The sequence below is a fragment of the Somniosus microcephalus genome, unplaced genomic scaffold (assembly GCF_052327205.1).
Source record: "Somniosus microcephalus isolate GS21.2 unplaced genomic scaffold, FLI_Smic_1.0 scaffold7, whole genome shotgun sequence".
In the NCBI taxonomy this organism is placed as follows: Eukaryota; Metazoa; Chordata; class Chondrichthyes; order Squaliformes; family Somniosidae; genus Somniosus; species Somniosus microcephalus.
Genome location: NW_028225194.1, coordinates 1,624,243 through 1,645,372, shown reverse-complemented (window position 1 = coordinate 1,645,372; position 21,130 = coordinate 1,624,243). Strand labels below are relative to the sequence as shown.

Below are 21,130 nucleotides of genomic sequence, written 5' to 3'. Positions count from 1 at the left end.
ACTGGAGTTTCTCGGCATCCTCCTCGCAGCACACACACCCACCCAGCTTTGTGTTGTCTGCAAACTTGGAGATATTACATCTAGTTCCCTCGTCCAGATCATTAATATATATTGTGAATAGCTGGGGTCCATGGACCGATCCCTGCGGTACCCCACTAGTCACTGCCTGCCACTCGGAAAAAGACCCGTTTATTCCAACTCTTGGCTTTCTGTCTGCCAACCAGTTCTCTATCCAAGTCAATACCTTGCCCTCAATCCCATGTGCCTTAACTTTACACACTGTCGAACGCCTTTTGGAAATCCATGTACACCACATTAACCGCATTGCCTTCATCAACCCTCTCTGTTACCTCATCAAAAACCTCAATCAGAATCAGAGCGGCCGGGCCCGGCGGACGTGCGGCCAGAGCCCCGGCACCACGAAACCCAGGGTGCAGCGCCTCCCCCATCCGAGCCGCCGCTTCCCGGTTTCTTCAGCCGGCTCCACCGAGTCCAACTCGGGACAAAGGACAGGAGCCAGGCTCCCAGAACGGCCGGCGGCCCCGGGGAGCATGCGCACTCTCAGCGGGGAAATCAGCGCCTTGGATAGAGCGGTTTCTGGGGCGCGGGGAATTGTGGGTGCTGCGGCCGCCATTAGTCAGCGGCTGTCGGGAAGAGTTTTATTGCAGGTGACGGAAGTCGGTCCCTGGCCGCCTGTGAAGGTCTTTTTGTTGCAGCAGTTTGAGCTGGAGTGGAGATGGAGGAGAAGCTGCTGGGTTTCCAATAGAATCTGGAACAGTACCCATGGATTGGAGGGTAGCTAATGTTACCCCACTGTTCAAAAAACGTGGTAGAGAGAAAACGGGGAATTACAGACCGGTAAGCCTGACATCGGTAGTGGGGAAATGCTAGAGTCCATTATAAAAGATGTAATAACAGAGCACTTGGAAAACAGTGACAGGATCGGACAAAGTCAACATGGATTTACAAAAGGTAAATCGTGCTTGACTAATCTACTGGAATTTTTTGAGGATGTAACTAGTAAAATAGATAAGGGTGAACCAGTGGATGTGGTGTACTTGGACTTTCAGAAGGCTTTCGATAAGGTCCCACATAAGAGATTAGCGTGTAAAGTTAAGGCACATGGGATTGGGGGGCAAGGTATTGACTTGGATAGAGAACTGGTTGGCAGATAGAAAGCAAATAGTTGGAATAAACGGCTCTTTTTCCGAGTGGCAGGCAGTGATTAGTGGGGTACCGCAGGGATCAGTCCTTGGACCCCAGCTATTCACAATATATATTCATGATGATCTAGACAAGGGAATTAGATGTAATATCTCCAAATTTGCAGATGACACAAAGCTGGGTGGGCGTGTGTGCTGTGAGGAGGATGCCGAGAAACTACAGGATGATTTTGACAGGTTGGATGATTGGGCAGAAGCATGGCAGATGCAATATAATGTGGATAAATGCAAGGTTATTCACTTTGGTGTCAAAAACAGGAAGGCAGATTATTATCTGAATGGCAATAGATTGGGAGAAGGGGAAGTGCAACGAGACCTGGGTGTCCTTGTGCACCAGTCGCTGAAGGTAAGCATGCAGCTGCAGCAGGCTGTTAAGAAGGCAAATGGTATGTTGGCCTTCATAGCGACAGGGTTTGAGTACAGGAACAAGGATGTCTTGCTGCAGTTGTGCAGGGCCTTGGTGAGACCACATCTTGAGTATTGTGTGTAGTTTTGGTCGCCTTATCTGAGGAAGGATGTTCTTGCCATGGAAGGAGTCCAGCCAAGATTCACCAGGCTGATACCTGGGATGGCAGGAATGACGTATGAGGAGAGATTGGGTCGATTGGGCTTGTACTCGCTGGAGTTTAGAAGAATGAGAGGGAATCTGATTGAAACTTATAAAATTCTGGCAGGGCTGGACACACTAGATGCAGGGAGGATGTTCCTGATGGTCGGGGAATCCAGAACCAGGGGTCACAGTCTAAGGATAAGGGGTAGGCCTCTTAGGACAGAAATGAGGAGGAATTTCTTCACCCAGAGAGTGGGGAACCTGTGGAATTCTCTACCACAGAAGACAGTGTAGGCCAATTCATTAAATATATTCAAGAAGGAGTTGGATATATTTCTTAAGGCTAAAGAGATCAAGGGGTATGGGGAGAAAGCAGGGACCAGGTACTGAACTTGGATGATCAGCCATGATCGCATTGAATGACAGAGCAGGCTCGAGGCGCCAAATGACCTACTCCTGCTCCTATCGTCTATGTTTCTATCTCTTATGCGGGACCTTATCGAAAGCCTTTTGAAAGTCCAAATACACCACATCCACTGGTTCTCCCTGATCTATTTTACCAGTTACATCCTCAAAAAATTCCAGTAGATTAGTCAAGCATGATTTACCTTTTGTAAATCCATGTTGACTTTGTCCGATCCGATCACTGTTTTCCAAGTGCTCTGCTATTACGTCTTTTATAATGGACTCTAGCATTTTCCCCACTACCGATGTCAGGCTTACCAGTTCCCCGTTTTCTCTCTACCACCTTTTTTGAACAGTGGGGTAACATTAGCTACCCGCCAATCCATGGGTACTGTTCCAGAGTCTATCGAATTTTGGAAGATGACCAGCAATGCATCTACTATTTCTAGGGCCACTTCCTCGAGTACCCTAGGATGTAGATTATCTTCTATGTTTCTATGTATTCAATCTTTCCTTGTAGCTGAAATTCTCTAGTCCTGGCAACAACCTCATAAATCTCCCGTCTCGAGCAGTCACATCTTTTCTGCAATGGGGCGAGCAGAACTGCACGCAGCACTCTAGCCGGTGGCCTAACTGGTGTTTTGTACAGTTCAAGCAAAACCTCCCTGCTCTTACATGATACAGAAAGAGAGAGGCACTGCCCCTTTAAATACCTGGGGGGCACCCACAGAATCTCCACAGTGCAGATAGAGGCCATTTTGGCCCATCGAGCCTGCACCGACACATATCCCACCCGATCCCCGTAACCCCTACACCAACACATATCCCACCCTATCCCTGTAACCCCACGTATTTAATCCCCCTAACACTAAGGGTCAATTTATCATAGCCAATCAACCTAACCCGCACGTCTTTGGACTGTGGGAGGAAACCGGAGCACCCGGAGAAAACCCACGCAAACACGGGGAGAATGTACAAACTCCACACAGACAGTCGCCCGAGGCCAGATTCGAACCCGGGTCTCTGGCGCTGTGAGGCAACAGTGCTAACCACTATACCACCATTCCCCTTTAAATGGCCAAGCAATTGTTTTTGTTGAAAAGGGGCCGCAGTCCCCTTTGACTCACCCCCCCCTCACCCACCACAAATACTCACAAGAGAGAGAGAGAGAGGAGGAAGAATGCTGGTCTTTGTCCCTTTAAAAGTGGCTGCCCACCAAAATGTTCACAGCACCAGGGCTCTTTGTTCTGGATAAAAATCAAAGAGAGAAAAGGTTCACTTGTTTTTAACTGAATGCAGTTGATGAATAGCCTTGCAATAAAGGTAATACAAAGGAATAAACACTAACAAGCTGGGTTTTTCCACCCCGTCCTCCCCTTCCCTTTAACAGCTCCTGCAGACAATGAAAGCAGGAAAGCGGCCTGCAGCCCACCGAGGTCCCGCCCCGCCATTGCTTGGAGGACCGTCAGCCCGCCCGGTCCTCCCAGCGTTTTCCGTGCTCCTGATTGGCGGGCGCCTCGCGTCAATCACACCCCCTCCGATTACGCGCTGACGCCAGCACGCAACTCCCAGGGGTCGGTTGGATCTGCGCACGCCACCGCAAGGTAAAAAAAAGACGACCGACACAAATGAGGAAAAACAAGAATAATAATAATCGCACTTTAGAGGGGAGGAGGTTGGGGAATTAATGAGTGTTTTCAATTTGTTTTGGAAAAAAACATTTTTGAAAAGCTTCTCAACGGTGCGAGGCTGCCAGTGCGCCTGCGCGGGGCCTCCGGGGAGCAGACGGAATCAGCGGCCGGGGTAAAGTCATCTGTTGGGGAATCGATTTAAATCGAGGTGAGGGGAGAGCGAGATTATAAAGTAAAATACGAGAAAAACCAAACCTGAGAGTCGGGCGGGCGGGACCTCCGCGGACGCCGAACGGAGCGGATTGATCCGCGCGGGGTGGCGGAGTGAGCCGGAACAATGTGATTCTGACTGACGGGAGCACTGACCAATAGGAAGAGGGCTGAGGTGGGAGGACTGAACTGGGCAGCCTGGTCCTCCAACCAATGGCGGCGCGGCAAGGGGGCGGGGCCTCCTCTCCAGCTCAGGTGCGCTGGGGCCGATTGTGACGCGCTGTCCCCAGGTGAGAGCAGCTCAGTCAGCACAGAGCTGGGGCTGGAATCTGGGAGAGGGGCCGCAGGCAGCGGGCCTGGCAAAGGGGCACAAGCTTCACAATACAAGCTGCTTTCAAATGCACAATTGTTTCCTACACACAGCCTGGGTCACTCTGCAAAAAAAACTGTTGAACAATTCATCATAACTCCCCTGCTTTAGGAGAGGCGTAGAGTGCAAAAGCAAGGAAGTTATGATGAAACTGTGAAAGACTGGAGTCAGCTGTGGCTCAGTGGATAGCAGAGTCAGAAGGTTGTGGGTTCAAATCCCGCTCCAGGGACTTGAGTATATAAAGCGAGGCTGACACTCCAGTGCGGTGCTGAGGGAGCGCCGTACTGTCGGAGGGGCAGTACTGAGGGAGCGCCGCATTGTCGGAGGGGCAGTACTGAGGGAGCGCCGCACTGTCGGAGGGGCAATGCTGAGGGAGCGCCGCACTGTTGGAGGGGCAGTACTGAGGGAGCGCCGCACTGTCGGAGGGGCAATGCTGAGGGAGCGCCGCACTGTCGGAGGGGCAGTACTGAGGGAGTGCCGCACTGTTGGAGGGGCAGTACTGAGGGAGCGCCGCACTGTCGGAGGGGCAGTAATGAAGGAGCGCTGCAGTGTCGGAGGTGCCGTCCTACGGATGAGACGTTAAACCGAGGCCCCCGTCTGCCCCCTCAGGTGGATGTAAAAGATCCCATGGTGCTATTTCGAAGAAGTTATCCCCGGTGTTTTGAGCCCAATATTTATCCCTCAATCAACATGACGAAAAAACATTAGAGTCATAGAGTCATAGAGTTTTACAGCACAGAAAGAGGCCCTTCGGCCCATCGTGTCTGCGCCGCCCATCCATCCCTGTCCAGTCTAATCCCATTTTCCAGCATTTGGTCCATAGCCTTGTATGCAATGGCATTTCAAGTGCTCATCCAAATGCTTCTTGAATGTTGTGAGGGTTCCTGCCTCTACCACCCTTTTAGGCATTGAGTTCCACATTCCAACCACCCTCTGGGTGAAAAAGTTCCTCCTCAAATCCCCTCTAAATCTCCTGCCCCTTACCCTGAATCTATGCCCCCTTGTTATTGATCCCCTTATAAGGGGAAAAGTTCCTCTTTGTCTACCCTATCTATGCCCCTCATCATTTTGTACACCTCAATCAGGTCCCCCCTCAGCCTTCTTTGCTCCAAGGAAAACAACCCCAGCCTGTTTAGTCTTTCTTCATAGCTGAGGCGCTCCATCCCAGGTAACATCCTGGTGAATCTTCTCTGCACCCTCTCCAAAGCAATCACATCCTTCCTATAGTGAGGCGACCAGAACTGCACACAATACTCCAGCTGTGGCCTCACCAGCGTTTTGTACAGCTCCATCATAACCTCCCTGCTCTTATATTCTATGCCTCGGCTAATGAAGGCAAGTATCCCATATGCCTTTTTAACCACCTTATCTACTTGTTCCGCTGCCTTCAGAGATCTATGTACATGTACACCAAGGTCCCTCTGACCCTCTGTACTTCTTAGGGTCCTACCACTCATTGTGTATTCCCTTGCCTTATTTGTCCGTCCAAAATGCATCACCTCGCACTTTTCAGGGTTAAATTCCATTTGCCACTTTTCCGCCCATCTGACCAACCCGTCTATATCGTCCTGTAGCCTGAAGTTTTCCTCCTTGCAATTTACCACCCCACCAATTTTCGTGTCATCTGCAAACTTACTGATCATCCCTTTTACATTCTCATCCAAATCATTTATGTAGATCACAAACAACAAGGGACCCAGCACCGATCCCTGAGGTACCCCACTGGACACAGGCTTCCAGTCACAAAAGCAACCTTCGACCATTACCCTCTGCCTCCTGCCACTCAGCCAGTTTAGGATCCAACGCGCCAAGGCACCCTGGATCCCATGGGCTCTTACCTTCTTGACCAGTCTCCTATGCGGGACTTTGTCAAAAGCTTTACTGAAGTCCATGTAAACCACATCCACAGCATTTCCCTCATCCACCTCCCCAGTCACCCCCTTGAAAAATTCAATCAGATTTGTCAGACATGATTTACCCTTGACAAAGCCATGCTGACTATCCCCGATTAATCCTTGCCTCTCCAAGTGGAGACTAATTTTATCCCTCAGAATTTTTTCCAATAATTTCCCTACCACAGATGTTAGGCTCACTGGCCTGTAATTCCCTGGTTTATCCCTGCTACCCTTCTTGTATAATGGTACTAAATTAGCTGTTCTCCAGTCCTCTGGTACATCCCCTGTGGCCAGAGAGGTTCTGAAAATTTGTGTCAGAGCCCCTGCAATCTCCTCCTTTGCCTCCCACAGCAGCCTGGGATACATCTCGTCCGGGCCTGGGGATTTATCCACTTTTTGGCCTGCTAAAACCGCAAGCACCTCCTCCCTCTCGATGCTAATATGTTCAAGTATGTCACAATCCCCTTGCCCGATTTCTATGTCTGCATCGTCTTTCTCCATAGTGAGCACAGATGCAAAAAATTCATTTAAAACCCCACCTACATCATCTGGTTCTACACACAGATTGCCACTTTGGTCCCTAATGGGCCCTACCCTTTCCCTGGTTATCCTCTTGCCCTTAATATACTTATAAAACATCTTAGGATTTTCCTTTATTTTGCTCGCCAGTGTTATTTCATGGCCCCTCCTCACCCTCCTAATTTCTTTTTTAAGTATGCCCCTGCACTTTTTATACTCCTCTAGGGCTTCTTCCGTCTTTAGTCTTTTGTAACTGCCAAAAGCCCCCCTTTTATTTCTAATGCATTTTTGTATCTCCCTTGTCATCCAAGGTTCCCTTTGCTTGTTGGTCCCACCCTTGACCTTTACAGGAACATGTTGGCGCTGTACTCTCTCTATTTCCCTTCTGAAAGTCTCCCACTGTTTTGATGTGGATTTTCCTATAAGTAGCTGCTCCCAGTCCACTTTGGCCAGATCCTGCCTTATCATATTAAAATCGGCCTTCCCCCAATTTAGAACCCTTATTTCCGGGCCGTCTTTGTCTTTTTCCATGACCACCTTAAATTTCACCGAATTATGGTCACTGTCGCCAAAATGCTCTCCTACTGATACTTCCACCACTTGCCCGGCTACATTCCCCAGAATTAGGTCCAGTACCGCCCCCTCTCTTGTAGGACTTTCTACATGTTGGCTCAAAAAGCTCTCCTGGATGCACTTTAAGAATTCTGCACCCTCTAAGCCTTTCACACTCTGACTATCCCAATTTATATTGGGGAAGTTGAAATCCCCCACTATTATTACCCTATTATTTTCACACTTCTCTGAGATTTGCCTACATATCTGTTCCTCTATCTCCCCCTGACTGTTTGGGGGCCTATAGTACACTCCCAGCAAAGTGCTTGCCCCCTTTTTGTTTTTAAGTTCTACCCATATGGCCTCATTTGAGGAACCCGCTAATATATCGTCCCTCCTTACAGCAGTAATTGACTCCTTAATTAATATTGCAACACCCCCTCCCCTTTTACACCCCCCTCTGTCTTGCCTGAAGATTCTATACCCCGGAATATTGAGCTGCCAGTCCTGACCCTCCCTCAACCATGTCTCCGTGATGGCAACAATATCGTACTCCCATGTGTTCAACAACAACTTCAGTTCATCCACCTTATTTGCAAGACTCCTTGCATTAAAATAAATGCCTTCCAGCCCTGCCATATTCCCTTTTGCCTTCACATATTTGCTCTGCCTTCCCAGCTGACTTGTTTTTTCCTCTGTATTTGGCTGTAAATCACCCCCTACTATAGCTCCACTCTGTACCCCATCCCCCTGCCAAGTTAGTTTAAACCCCCCCCCAGCAGTGCTAGCAAACCTCCCCGCAAGGATATTGGTTCCCCTCTGGTTCAGGTGTAAACCGTCCGACTTGTACAAGTCCCACCTTTCCCAGAAGCAGACCCAGTGATCCAGGAAACTAAAGCCCTCCCTCCTGCACCATCCCTTTAGCCATGCATTCATCTGTTCTATCTTCCTATTCCTATACTCACTAGCACGTGGCACCGGGAGTAATCCAGAGATTACAACCTTTGAGGTCCTGCTCTTTAATCCTTCACCTAGCTCCCTAAATTCTTGCTGCAGGACCTCATCCCTCTTTTTACCTATGTCGTTGGTACCAATGTGGACCACGACCTCTGGCTGTTCACCCTCCCCCTCCAGAATGCCCTGCAGCCGCTCAGGCATTATCTGGTCATTATCACATTGCTCTTTGTGGGAGCTTGCTGTGCGCAAATTGGCTGCCACGTTTCCCACATTACAACAGTGAATACATTTCAAAAGTACTTCATTGGCTGTAATGCGCTTTGGGACGTCCGGTGGTCGTGAAAGGCAGTTAAAAAGGCAAATGGTATGCTGGCCTTCATTACAAGAGGATTTGAGTACAGGAGTAAAGAAGTCTTACTCCAATTATATCTTCTTCTTTCTGCTTAGGCAGTCCATCGGAACCGAGGATGACTTGCTTCCACATTAAAAATGAGTTCTCAGGCGTGAGGGTAAACCGGGAGAGCTTCTTCTCCCCGAGACGGAACCTCTGATATAAAGGGTCGACTGGATCCATGTTTATCTGTAATTTAAACAGAGGTCTGGTCGTCTTCCGAGCTCTTTCCCCTAGAGGAGAGGGTAGAATGGGGGTCTTTAGTGTTAAATGGTTTCACCTGGGTCCATTGCTTCCATCACATACCCATCGGTTCCTGTAGACAAACACACGTATCACTTGTCATTAATACAGTACATGGCCCCATCCAACGGGCCCCATTCCCTTTCTTCCGATAACTTGCGTCATTACTTATTGACCTATTCTGGGCAACTCGTCTGGTGTAAGTCCAGCATTCTGCCTTTCTAGATCTTTCATCTGTTGTTGGTTCCTTACTTCTTTATTTAGTGCTTGTACCTCCTGATTTAGTTGTACTAATTATCGCCTTAATCTATCTTGCACTGGTCCTGGTCTTAAATACATATTTTGGTTCTGTCTTCACAAAGGAGGACACAAATAACCTCCCAGAGATGTCAGGGAACATAGGGTCTAATGAAAGGGAGGAACTGAATGAAATCAGTATTTGTAGGGAAATGGTGTTAGGGAAATTGATGGGATTGAAGGCTGATAAATCCCCAGGGCCTGATAATCTACATCCTAGGGTACTTAAGGAAGTGGCCCTAGAAATAGTAGATGCATTGCTGGTCATCTTCCAAAATTCGATAGACTCTAGAACAGTACCCATGGATTGGCGGGTAGCTAATGTTACCCCACTATTCAAAAAGGGTGGGAGAGAGAAAATGGGGAATTACAGACCGGTAAGCCTGACATCGGTAGTGGGGAAAATGCTAGAGTCCATTTTAAAGGATGTAATAGCAGAGCACTTGGAAAACAGTGACAGGATCAGACAAAGTCAACATGGAGGGTCCCTAAACTTACATAGAAACACAGAAGATAGGAGCAGGAGTAGGCCATTTGGCCCCTCGAGCCTGCTCCGCCATTCAATGTTCAAGTTTCTGGAGTGGGACTTGAACCCACAACTTTGTGCCTCAGAGGCGAGAGTGCTACCCACTGAGTCACTGGCTGACACTAAAGAACAAGCAGTTCTGACGAAAGGTCATTGACCTGAAACGTTAACTCTGTTTCTCTCTCCACAGATGCTGCCTGACCTGCTGAGTATTTCCAGCATTTTCTGTTTTTATTAAAGAAACGAGGGAGTGACTGCTGACAGGAGGAATGTTGGGTCGTCCTGCACATGCGCACCTCCTTGGCGGCTGAGGCGAAACATCGACTCGTCCCCACCTGAGCCGCTCATGCGTACCAGATGTTGCAGCTCCGCATGCGCGCCCGATGTTTCAACCGTGGGGTTTTTTGTGCTGATCATGCGCATTGTGGACCGATTGGGACGGGCGATTGTGGAGCAGGAGGGAGAGCGTGGGGGCCATGAGCACATGTGCAGGACTCAGCGTCAACAGAGCGCTTTCTGCAGCGTGGGGGCTTGTGGGTATTGCAGCCGCCATTACTGCTGATATTTTCAACCAACCTGTGCAGCAGCTGGAGCCTGAAAATCAGCTTCACTGCCCCTAGGTTCGGAAAGGGGAAAATTAAACAACAGTTTGCCTCTGATCCTTTTCTGATCTCAATTTACAGGGTTATAGAAGTGGAGCAGTTACAGGCGGGAAGCTCAGACCAAACATTACGTCAACACCTGACAGAGTCGCTGGATTCATCAGGACCTGAATATCATCGGCCTTTGCACATGGAAGGAGAAAGCAGCGATCGCAGCGATGACAAACCGCACACGTGTTCGGTGTGTGGACGCGGATTCAGCCGATCGCCTGACCTGGCGCGACACATACACCATCACACCGGGGAGAAACCGGGTAAAGGTGGGGACGGTGGGAAGGGATTCAGTTCCCCGTCTGTTGGAAGTTCAACGGCGCAGTCACACCAGGGACAGTCCGTTCACCTGCTCCGTGTGTGGAAAGGGATTTGTTTGTTCATCCCACCTGCAAATACACCAGCGAGTTCACAGTGGGGAGAGACCATTTCAGTGTTCTGACTGTGGGAAGAGCTTTAAAAGCCCCGGTGAACTGAAGGCACACCAGCTTGTTCACACTGATGAGAGACCATTTCAATGTTCTGACTGTGGGAAGAGCTTTAAAAGCCCCGGGGAACTGAAGGCACACCAGCTTGTTCACACTGATGAGAGACCATTTCAATGTTCTGACTGTGGGAAGAGCTTTAAAAGCACCAGGGAACTGAAGGAACACCAGTTTGTTCACAAAGATGAGAGACCATTTCAGTGTCCTAACTGTGGGAAGAGCTTTAAAAGCCCCCAGTATCTGAAGCAACACCAGCGAGCTCACACTGATGAGAGGCCGTTTAAATGTTCTGACTGTGGGGAGAGCTTTAAAAGCTCCGGGGATCTGAAGCAACACCAGCGAGCTCACACTGATGAGAGACCCTTTAAATGTTCTGACTGTGGGAAGATCTTTAAAAGCTCCAGGGAGCTGAAGAGACACCAACACCTACACACTGGAGAGAGACCATTCACCTGCTCCGTGTGTGGGAAGGGATTCACTCAGTCATCCAACCTGCTGGCACACCAGCGAGTTCACACTGACGAGAGACCCTTTAAATGTTCTGACTGTGGGAAGAACTTTAAAAGCTCTACAAGCCTTAAGAGACACCAGCGTGTTCACACTGATCATCGAATCTAACAGCACAGAAGGAGGTGATTCGGCCCATCCTGTCTGTGCCGGCTCTTTGAAAGAGCTGTCCAATTTAGTCCCAAACCCCAGCTTTATCCCCAGAACTCTGCAAACTAGTCCTCTTCAAGGACATGTCCAATCACTGTTTGAAAGTTCCTGTGCAACCTGATTCCAGCATCCTTTCAGATGGTGCGTTCCAGATCTGAACGACCCTCTGTGTGAAAACAATTCTCCTCATTCCCCTCTAGTTCTTTTTGCAACTATTTTAAATCTGAGACCTCTGGTTACCGACCCACTTGCCAGAGTGAACAGTTTGTTCCTACTTGCTCGATCAAAACCCCTCGTAATTTTGAACACCTCTATTAGGTCTCCTCTTAACCTTCTGCTCTAAGGAGAACAACCCCAGCTTCTCCAATCTCTCCACATAACTGAAGTCCCTCATCCCTGGTACCATCCTGGTCAACCTCCTCTGTCCAAGGCCTTGACATCGTTCCTAAAGTGTGGTGCCCAGAACTGTACACAATACTCCAGCCGAGGCCTAACTAGTGATTTGTAAAGGTTTAGTGTAACTTCCTTGTGTTTGTATTCAATGGCACTATTTACAAAGCCAAATATCCCGCACACTTTCTGAACCGCCTCACCAACTTGCCGTGGCACTTTCTAAGATTTGTGAATATGGACCCCCAGGTCCCTCTGCTCTTGCACCCCCTCAAAATAGTCCCATTTAGATTATACGGCCTCTCCCTGTTGTTTCTCCCAAAGTGCATCACTTCACACTTATCCTCATTTAATTCCATCTGCCTTGTGTCTGCTCATTTCACAGTCTGTCTCTGTCCTTCTGAAGTCTGCTACTACTATGCTCACTATTTACTACGTTGCCAAGTTTTGTATCATCTGTAAACTTCAAACTTGTACACCTATACCCAAGTCCAGGTCAGTTATATATAACAAGAAAAGCAATGGTCCTAATCCCGACCCCTGGGGGACCCACTGCATACTTCCCTCCAGTCAGAAAAACATCCCTCAGCACTGCTCACTGTCTCCTATCCCTCAGCCAATTATATACCCAAATTACCATCAGCCCTTTAATACCATGTGCTTCTCTTTTCCGAGTTGGTCTCTTGTGTGGTACTTTATCAAATGCCTTTTGAAAGTCCATAAGAACATAAGAAATAGGACCAGGAGTGGGCCATACGGCCCCTCGAGCCTGCTCCGCCATTCAATAAGATCAGGGCTGATCATCGACCTCAACTCCACATTCCCGCCCGATCTCCGTATCCCTTGATTCCCCTAGAGTCCAACAATCTATCGATCTCAGCCTTGAATATACTCCAAGACTCAGCATTCACAACCCTCTGGGGCAGAGAATTACAGAGATTCACAACCCTCTGAGTGAAGAAATTCCTCCTCATCTCAGTCTTAAATGGCCGGCCCCTTATCCTGAGACTATGCCCCCTAGTTCTAGACACTCCAGCCAGGGGAAACAACCTCTCCACATCTACCCTGTCAATCCCCCTCAGAATCTTGTATGTTTCAATGAGATCACCTCTCATTCTTCTAAACTCCAGAGAGTATCGGCCCAATCTACACAATCTCTCATCACAGGACAGCCCTCTCATCCCAGGAATCAATCTAGTGAACCTTCGTTGCACCGCCTCCAAGGCAAGTATATCCTTCCTTAGATAAGGAGACCAAAACTGTGCCCAGTACTCCAGGTGTGTTCTCACCAAGGCCCTGTACAATTGGAGCAAGACTTCCTTACTCTTATACTCCAACCCCCTTGCAATAAAGGCCAACATGCCATTTGCCTTCCTTATTACTTGCTGTACCTGCACGCTAGCTTTCTGTGTTTCTTGCACGAGGACACCCAAATCTCTCTGAACACCAACATTTGAAAGTTTCTCACCATTTAAAAAAGATTCTGTTTTTCTATTCTTCCTACCAAAGTGAATAACCTCACATTTCCCTCCATTACACTCCATCTGCCACCTTACTGCCCACTCACTTAGTCTATCTATATCCCTTTACAGACTCTGTGTTCTCCTCACAGCTTACTGTCCCACCTAGCTTTGTATCATCAGCAAACTTGGATACATGACACTCGGTCCCTTCATCTGGGTCATTAATATAGATTGTAAATAGCTGAGGCCCCAACACTGATCCATGCGGCACCCCACTAGTTACAGCCTGCCAACCTGAAAAAGATCCATTTATCCCTACTCTCTGTTTTCTGCCCGTTAACCAATCCTCTATCCATGCTACTATATTACCCCCAACCCCGTCAGCCCTAACCTTGTGTAATAATCTTTTATGTGGCACCTTGTCGAATGCCCTTTGGAAATCCAAATATACTGCATCCACTGGTTCCCCTTTATCTACCCTGCTAGTTACATCCTCAGATAACTCTAATAAATGTGTCAAACACGATTTCCTTTTCATAAAACCATGTTTACTCAGCCTACCCATGTTATGATTTTCTAAGTGCCCTGATACAACTTCCGTAACAATGGATTCCAGCATTTTCCCAACGACTGATGTCAGGCTAACTGGCCTGTCGGTCCCTGTTTTTTCTCTCCCTCCTTCCTTGAATAGCGGTGTTACATTTGCGACCTTCCAATCCGCTGGGACCGTTCTAGAATCTCGGGAATCTTGGAAGATCAAAACCAATGTATCCACTGTCTCTTCAGCCACCTCTTTAGAACCCGAGGATGTCGGCCGTCAGGTCCAGGGGATTTGTCGGCTTTTAGTCCCATTAGTTTCTCTAGTACTTTACATTAAGTTCCTCACCCTCATTAAACCCTCGGTTCCCCACCATCTTTGGTTTGCTTTTGTGTCTTCTACTGTGAAGACAGATACAAAATATTTGTTTTATCGTTTCTGCCATTTCCTTATTCCCCATAATAATTTCTCCTGTCTCTACCTCTAAGGGACCAACGTTGTCAGCTGTGGCTCAGGGGGCAGCTCACTCGCCTCTGGGTCAAAGGGCGGTGGGTTCAAGTCCCACTCCAGAGACTCCAGCACATAAAGCTAGGCTGACACTCCAGTGCAGTGCTGAGGGAGTGCGGCACTGTCGGAGGGGCCGTCTTTCAGATGAAACGTTAAACCGAGGCCCTGTCTGCTCTCTCGGGTGGATGTAAAAGATCCCATGGCAGTATTTTGAAGAAGAGCAGGGGAGTTCTCCCCGTTGTCCTGGGGCCAATATTTATCCTGCAACCAACATAACAAAACAGATTATCTGGTCATTATCACATTGCTGTTTGTGGGAGCTTGCTGAGTGAAAATTGGCTGCTGCACTTCCCACATTACAACAGTGACTACACTTCAAAAAGTAAAACGCTTTGAGACGTCCAGTGGTTGTGAATGGCGCTATAGAAATGCAAGTCTTTCTTTACTTTTGCTACTCTCTTCCTTTTTGATGCTTTTGATTTAATGATTAAACATTTAAGAAATTATTGCAGTGACAAAGGCTGTCTGAAACTGGAGGAAATTTGTCTTTAAATAATCTTTTAAAAAATTTTTTTAATGTAAAATTGAACATTTTATTGACAGTGAATGACATTTACAGAGCTCAGGTCTCAGCTCTTTGTACAAAGTCACAAGCCCTCATGCTTACAAGGCAGGGGTCCCAGTCTCTACAAGCTTCTTGGTCGTCTTCACTTGTTCATCTGGATAATGGGTCTCCAGGAATTCACACAGTTGAGGGTCGGCGCTCCCAGTGGAGAGTTTGTGCAGATCCAGCAGACTCTGGTTGACATTCTTCTCCATCTGCAGGGCTCTCTGCATCGCCGAGCGGAGCCTCTCGCTCTCCCGGCCGAACAAGTGGACTGTAATGAAATTTAAAAACTTAAATTAATTTTTGAAACTTATCAAATTAAATTAAATTCACCCCGGCCAGGGTGACAATGCACTCCAGTCCCCGCAGCGCCCACCGGTCTCGGAAGGTCTCAAGTGTGCCGGCAGACACCGCGTGCTCCATCTCCAGGGCCACCCGGGCGTGAACATGGCCGCGGAAGAGAGGCAGGCAATCAGGCCGAAGGACCCCCTCGACCGCCCGCTGCCTGGACCTGTTTATGGCCACTTTCACCAGGCCCAGGAGCAGTCCTATGAGGAGGTCCTCCGCCCTGCCCGCTCCCCTTCGCACCGGGTGACCAAAGATCAGGAGCATGGGACTGAAGTGCAGCCAAAAATCGAGGAGCAGCCCCTTCAAATAGTGAAAGAGGGGCTGCAACCTCTCACATTCCACGTAAATATGGAACACGGACTCCTCCAGGCCGCAGAAATAGCAAGCGGCCTGGGAGTCCGTGAACTTATCCAAAATCTTATTGCACGGGACTGCTCCATGCAACACCCTCCAGGCCAAGTCCCCAATAGATAAAGGGAGGACTCCCGCACAGAGAGCCCTCCATTGGGGACCTCTGCCTCTGCTGGACGGCAAGATGGCATGCCAAGGCGTGTCCGGACAGCAGGCGAAGATGACAAAGTGGAGAGTGTGCAGGAGCAGCCCATACAGGAAACCCCTCCACGCAGAACTAAACATCACGGAGGGCATTTCCCTGAGATGGCTCAAGTTGAGAGGCGCCGGTTCCCGAGAGGGGTTTTGGGGCCGTGCGCTGATGAGGAATTCCGTCTGAACGGGGGTCAGTTCGGACGGGACCACCCCATGTGCTTGAGCCTCCTCGATACACCTAGTGGAGTTGGGGCCCAGTGCTGCGGGATCACGGGTGTCAGACGCACCACCTAAGCTCCTACCTTACCTGTCAAGAGGGAAGGAGCTGTCTGTCACATCAGGATGCCTCCTTTGGGGCATGCGAGTGATCATACCACCAAAGCTGCGGAAACATGTCCTCAACGAGCTGCACTCAGGACATTGTGGTATTGTCCGGATGAAGGAGCTTGCACGAAGCTACTTCTGGTGGCCCAGTCTGGATCATGAAATTGAAGTTGAAGCGAAATCATGCCCATCATGCGAGACAACCAGGGATACGCCAAGAGCAGCGCCACTGCATCCATGGGAATGGCCAGCGACACCGTGGCAACGGATCCATTTGGACTTCGCAGGACCAGTGGAAGGAACGATGTTCCTGGTCGCGGTGGACTCCCATTCCAAATGGCCGGAGGTTGCAGTAATGTCCACTACCACTACGGAGAAAACCATCGAGACTCAGAGAGATGTTCGGGGGATTTGGTCTGCCGGAGCAGATCGTAGCCGACAATGGAACACAGTTCACATCCCAGGAGATGGAGGAGCTCCTCAAGAGCAATGGAATCCAGCACACATTCTCCGCACCTTATCATCCATCCATGAATGGATTGGCGGAGAGATTTGTCAGAACGCTGAAATGCGCGTTGAAAGCTGCAAGAAGTGATGCTCCTCTAAAGCAGCGCCTGAATGCTTTCTTGCTGAAATACCGAAACACGCCTCATGCTATGACTGGAGCATCTCCTGCTTACCTACTCATGGGAAGGCAGCTATGGACACGCCTTGATCAAGTCAGCAGACGAGCTCAGAGGTCCAAAGAACGACACTTTGTGGTGGGGGGCAAAGTCCTCACGCATAACTACACCACCCCGGAGTGGTGGGTCCCGGCTACGGTCATTCAAAAGACGGGCCCCGTTTCATACCGAGTCCGCACCGGAGACGACCGAACGTGGAGACGGCATGTAGACCAGTTACTGCCAAGACAGTTGCCACAGGTTACCCAAGAAACATAGGATCAAGGACCTGCTGGGGGCTCCAGCCGGGACTGGTCGTCCGACCGAGATGGTGGCACCATCCACTCTTGTGCCATCGAGGGAGGAAGCCACGCCTGCAGGGTCATGGGAGAGCCAGCCAGAGCCTGCTCCTGAGACTAGGCGTTACCCCCAAAGAGAAAGGCAGCCTCCAGAGCACCTTAGTTACAGTTAGTGCTAACCTGTGTGTATGGGGCAGAATAATCCCCAGGGTTAGCGGAGTGTAGAGGCAGTCTACCATCTCTTCCAAAGTTATAGTCATTTTCAGTTACTCTGTTTTGTGGACATTCTATTTTAAGGGGGAGGAAATATGTTGTGTATTTTGAATGTGTATTAGAATTGCCCACATGGGATACCGTAGTGGTGATTTGCAATGCACTATGGGAAATGTAGTGCATAGAGTGAAGAAGCACATTGTAAATAAAATGGCCATTAACTAAACTCTCCACCCCGGAGTCCTTCTTAATTGTTATATAGATAAGGGTATAAAACCCCTTGAGACACAACACTTGGGCTGATAAGTGGCAGGTAACATTCGCACCCCACAAGTGCCAGGCAATGACTATCACCGACAAGCAAGCGTCTAACTACCGCCCCTTGACATTCAACGGCATTACCATCGCTGAATCCCCCACCATCAACATCCTGGGGGTCACCATTGACCAGAAACTTAACTGGACCAGCCACATAAATACTGTGGCAACAAGAGCAGGTCAGAGGCTGGGTATTCATGGCGAGTGTCTCACCTCCTGACTCCCCAAAGCCTTTCCACCATCTACAAGGCACACGTCAGGAGTGCGATGGAATAATCTCCACTTGCCTGGATGAGTGCAGCTCCAACAACACTCAAGAAGCTTGACACCACCCAAGACAAAGCAGCCCGCTTGATTGGCATCCCATCCACCACCTTAAACATTCACTCCCTCCACCACCAGTGCACCGTGGCTGCAGTCTGTACCATCTACAAGATGTACAGCAGCAACTTGCCAAGGCTTCTTCGGCAGCACCTCCCAAACCCGCGACCTCTTCCACCTAGAAGGACAAGGGCAGCAGGTGCAGGGGAACACCTGATCGAATACACATATCCCTGAAGGCAGGACAGGTAGAGAAGGTGGTTAAAAAGGCATATAGGATACTTGCCTTCATTAGCTGAAGCATAGAATATAAGAGCAGGGAGGTTATGATGGAGCTGTACAGAATGCTAGTTAGGCCACAGCTTGAATACTGTGTGCAGTTCTGGTCGCCACACTATAGGAAGGATGTGATTGCATTGGAGAGGGTGCAGAGGAGATTCACCAGGGTGTTACCTGGACTGGAGCACTTCAGCTATGAAGAGAGACTGGACAGGCTGGGGTTGTTTTCCTTAGAGCAGAGAAGGCTGAGGGGGGACCTGATTGAGGTGTACAAAATTATGAGGGGCATAGATAGGGTAGATAGAAAGGAACTTTTCCCCTTAGTAGAGGGGTCAATAACCATTAGTTTCAAGGTAAGGGGCAGGAGGTTTAGAGGGGATTTTAGGAAAAACTTTTTCACCCAGAGGGTGGTTGGAATCTGGAACTCACTGCCTGAAAGGGTGGTAGAGGCAGGAACCCTCACAACATTCAAGAAGTATTTAGATGAGCACTTGAACCGCCATAGCATACAAGGCTACAGACAAAGTGCTGGAAAATGGGATTAGAATAGACAGGGCTTGATGGCCGGTGTAGACACGATGGGCCGAAGGGCCTCTTTCTGTGCTGTATAACTCTATGACTCTATGACCACCAACTCCAAGTCAAACACCATTCTAACTTGGAAGTATATTGCCATTCCTTCATCGGTGCTGGGTCAAAGTCCTGGAACTCCCTCCCTGACAGCACTGTGAGAGTACCTTCACCACACGGACTGCAGCGGTTCAAGAAGGCGGCTCACCACCACCTTCTCAAGGGCAATTAGGGATGGGCAATAAATGCTGGCCTTGCCAGCGAAGCCCACATCCCATGAACGAATTTAAAAAAAACTTCATCCCATAACACGCGTACAAGGGCTCAGTAATGTTTAATTCATCAGAAAAAGACAAAGTACAACAACATACTGGTCAGCTTAACAGAGTCTCATCATATTTATGAGGCCACAAACTTAAAATAGTCACTAATAAATCTAGTAATGAATTCAGGAGAAGTGTCTTTACCCAGAGAATGGTGAGAATGGGGAACTCGCTACCACAGGGAGTAGTTGAGATGAACAGCACAGATGGATTTATGGGGAAGCCACACAAGGGAGAAAGGAATGGGAGGAGATGTTGATCGGGTTAATTGAAGTAGAGTGGGAGTGGGGCATAAACACCGGCATGGACCAGTTGGGCCGAATGGCCTGTTTCTGTGCTGTACATTCTATGTAACACCATGAACAGTCAATCGAAGGGAATCATCAGCACAACAGATTGAAAGATTAAACAGCAGTCCAAGAATTTATAAAACATTCATCCATTCCATGTTCATGTCACCCCAGCTGTCTACAGGGCCCTGTGCTACAGAACAGTGTGAACTCACTGGTGTCTCTTCAGCTCCCCGGAGCTTTTAAAGCTCTTAGCACAGTCAGGGCATTTAAATGGTCTCTCATCAGTGTGAACAAGCTGGTGTCTCAGCAGGTGGGATGACCGAGTGAATCCCTTCCCACACGGAGCAGGTGAACGGCCTCTCCCCGGTGTGAACTCGCTGGTGTCTCTTCAGCTCCCTGGAACTTTTAAAGTTCTTAGCACAGTCAGAGCATTTAAATGGTCTCTCATCAGTGTGAACAAGCTGGTGTGTCAGCAGGTTGGATGAGTGAGTGAATCCCTTCCCACACACTGAGCAGGTGAACGGCCACTCCCCAGTGTGAACCAACTGGTGTACCTTCAGATTCCCAGAGGTTTTAAAGCTCTTCCCACAGTCAGAACATTTAAATGCTCTCTCATCAGTGTGATATTGCTGGTGTGTCAGCAGGTTGGATGACCGAGTGAATCCCTTCCCACACACGGAGCAGGTGAACGCCCCCTCACTGAACGCCCTCTCACCAGTGTGAACTCGCTGGTGTTCCTTCAGATTCCAAGAGGTTTTAAAGCTCTTCCCACAGTCAGAACATTTAAATGGTCTCTCATCAGTGTGAACTTGCTGGTGTCTCAACAGGTTGAATGACTGAGTGAATCCCTTCCCACACATGGAGCAGGTGAACGTCCCTCACCAGTGTGAAATCGCTGGTGTTTCTTCAGATCGATAGAGGTTTTAAAGCTTTTCCCACAGTCAGAGCATTTAAATGGTCTCTCATCGGTGTGAACCAACTGGTGTCCCTTCAGATCCCTAGAGGTTTTAAAGCTCTTCCCACAGTCAGAACATTTAAATGGTCTCTCATCAGTGTGATATTGCTGGTGTGTCAGCAGGTTGGATGACCGAGTGAATCCCTTCCCGCACACGGAGCAGGTGAACGCCCTCTCACTGAACACCCTCTCACCAGTGTGAACTCGCTGGTGTTCCTTCAGATCCCCAGAGGTTTTAAAGCTCTTCCCACAGTCAGAACATTTAAATGGTCTCTGATCAGTGTGAACTTGCTGGTGTCTCAACAGGTTGGATGACTGAGTGAATCCCTTCCCACACACGGAGCAGGTGAATGGCCTCTTCCCAGTGTGAACTGGCTGGTGTTTGTTCAGATTCCCAGAGCTTTTAAAGCTCTTCCCACAGACAGAACATGTAAATGGTCTCTGATCGGAGTGAACTCGCTGATGTTGCTTCAGCTCCCCGGAGCTTTTAAAGCTCTTCCCACAGGCAGAACATTTAAATAGTCTCTCATCAGTGTGAACTCGCTGGTGTGTCAGGAGGTGGGCTGACCGAGTGAATCTCTTCCCACACACGGAGCAGGTGAACAGAATC

The 21,130-nt window shown here is 49.0% G+C and overlaps 1 protein-coding gene across 1 annotated transcript in view; it reads left to right on the top strand.

The window, feature by feature from the left end:
- Positions 1–12,454, top strand: part of LOC147084007 (uncharacterized) — a 69,831-nt gene extending 57,377 nt beyond the window's left edge. Inside the window, exon 2 of the mRNA XM_085979973.1 lies at positions 10,827–12,454. Coding sequence (XP_085836099.1) covers positions 10,827–11,525 — 699 coding nt within the window. The 3' untranslated portion in view covers positions 11,526–12,454. The remainder of the gene's footprint in view (positions 1–10,826) is intronic.
- The last annotated feature ends 8,676 nt before the right edge of the window (positions 12,455–21,130 follow it).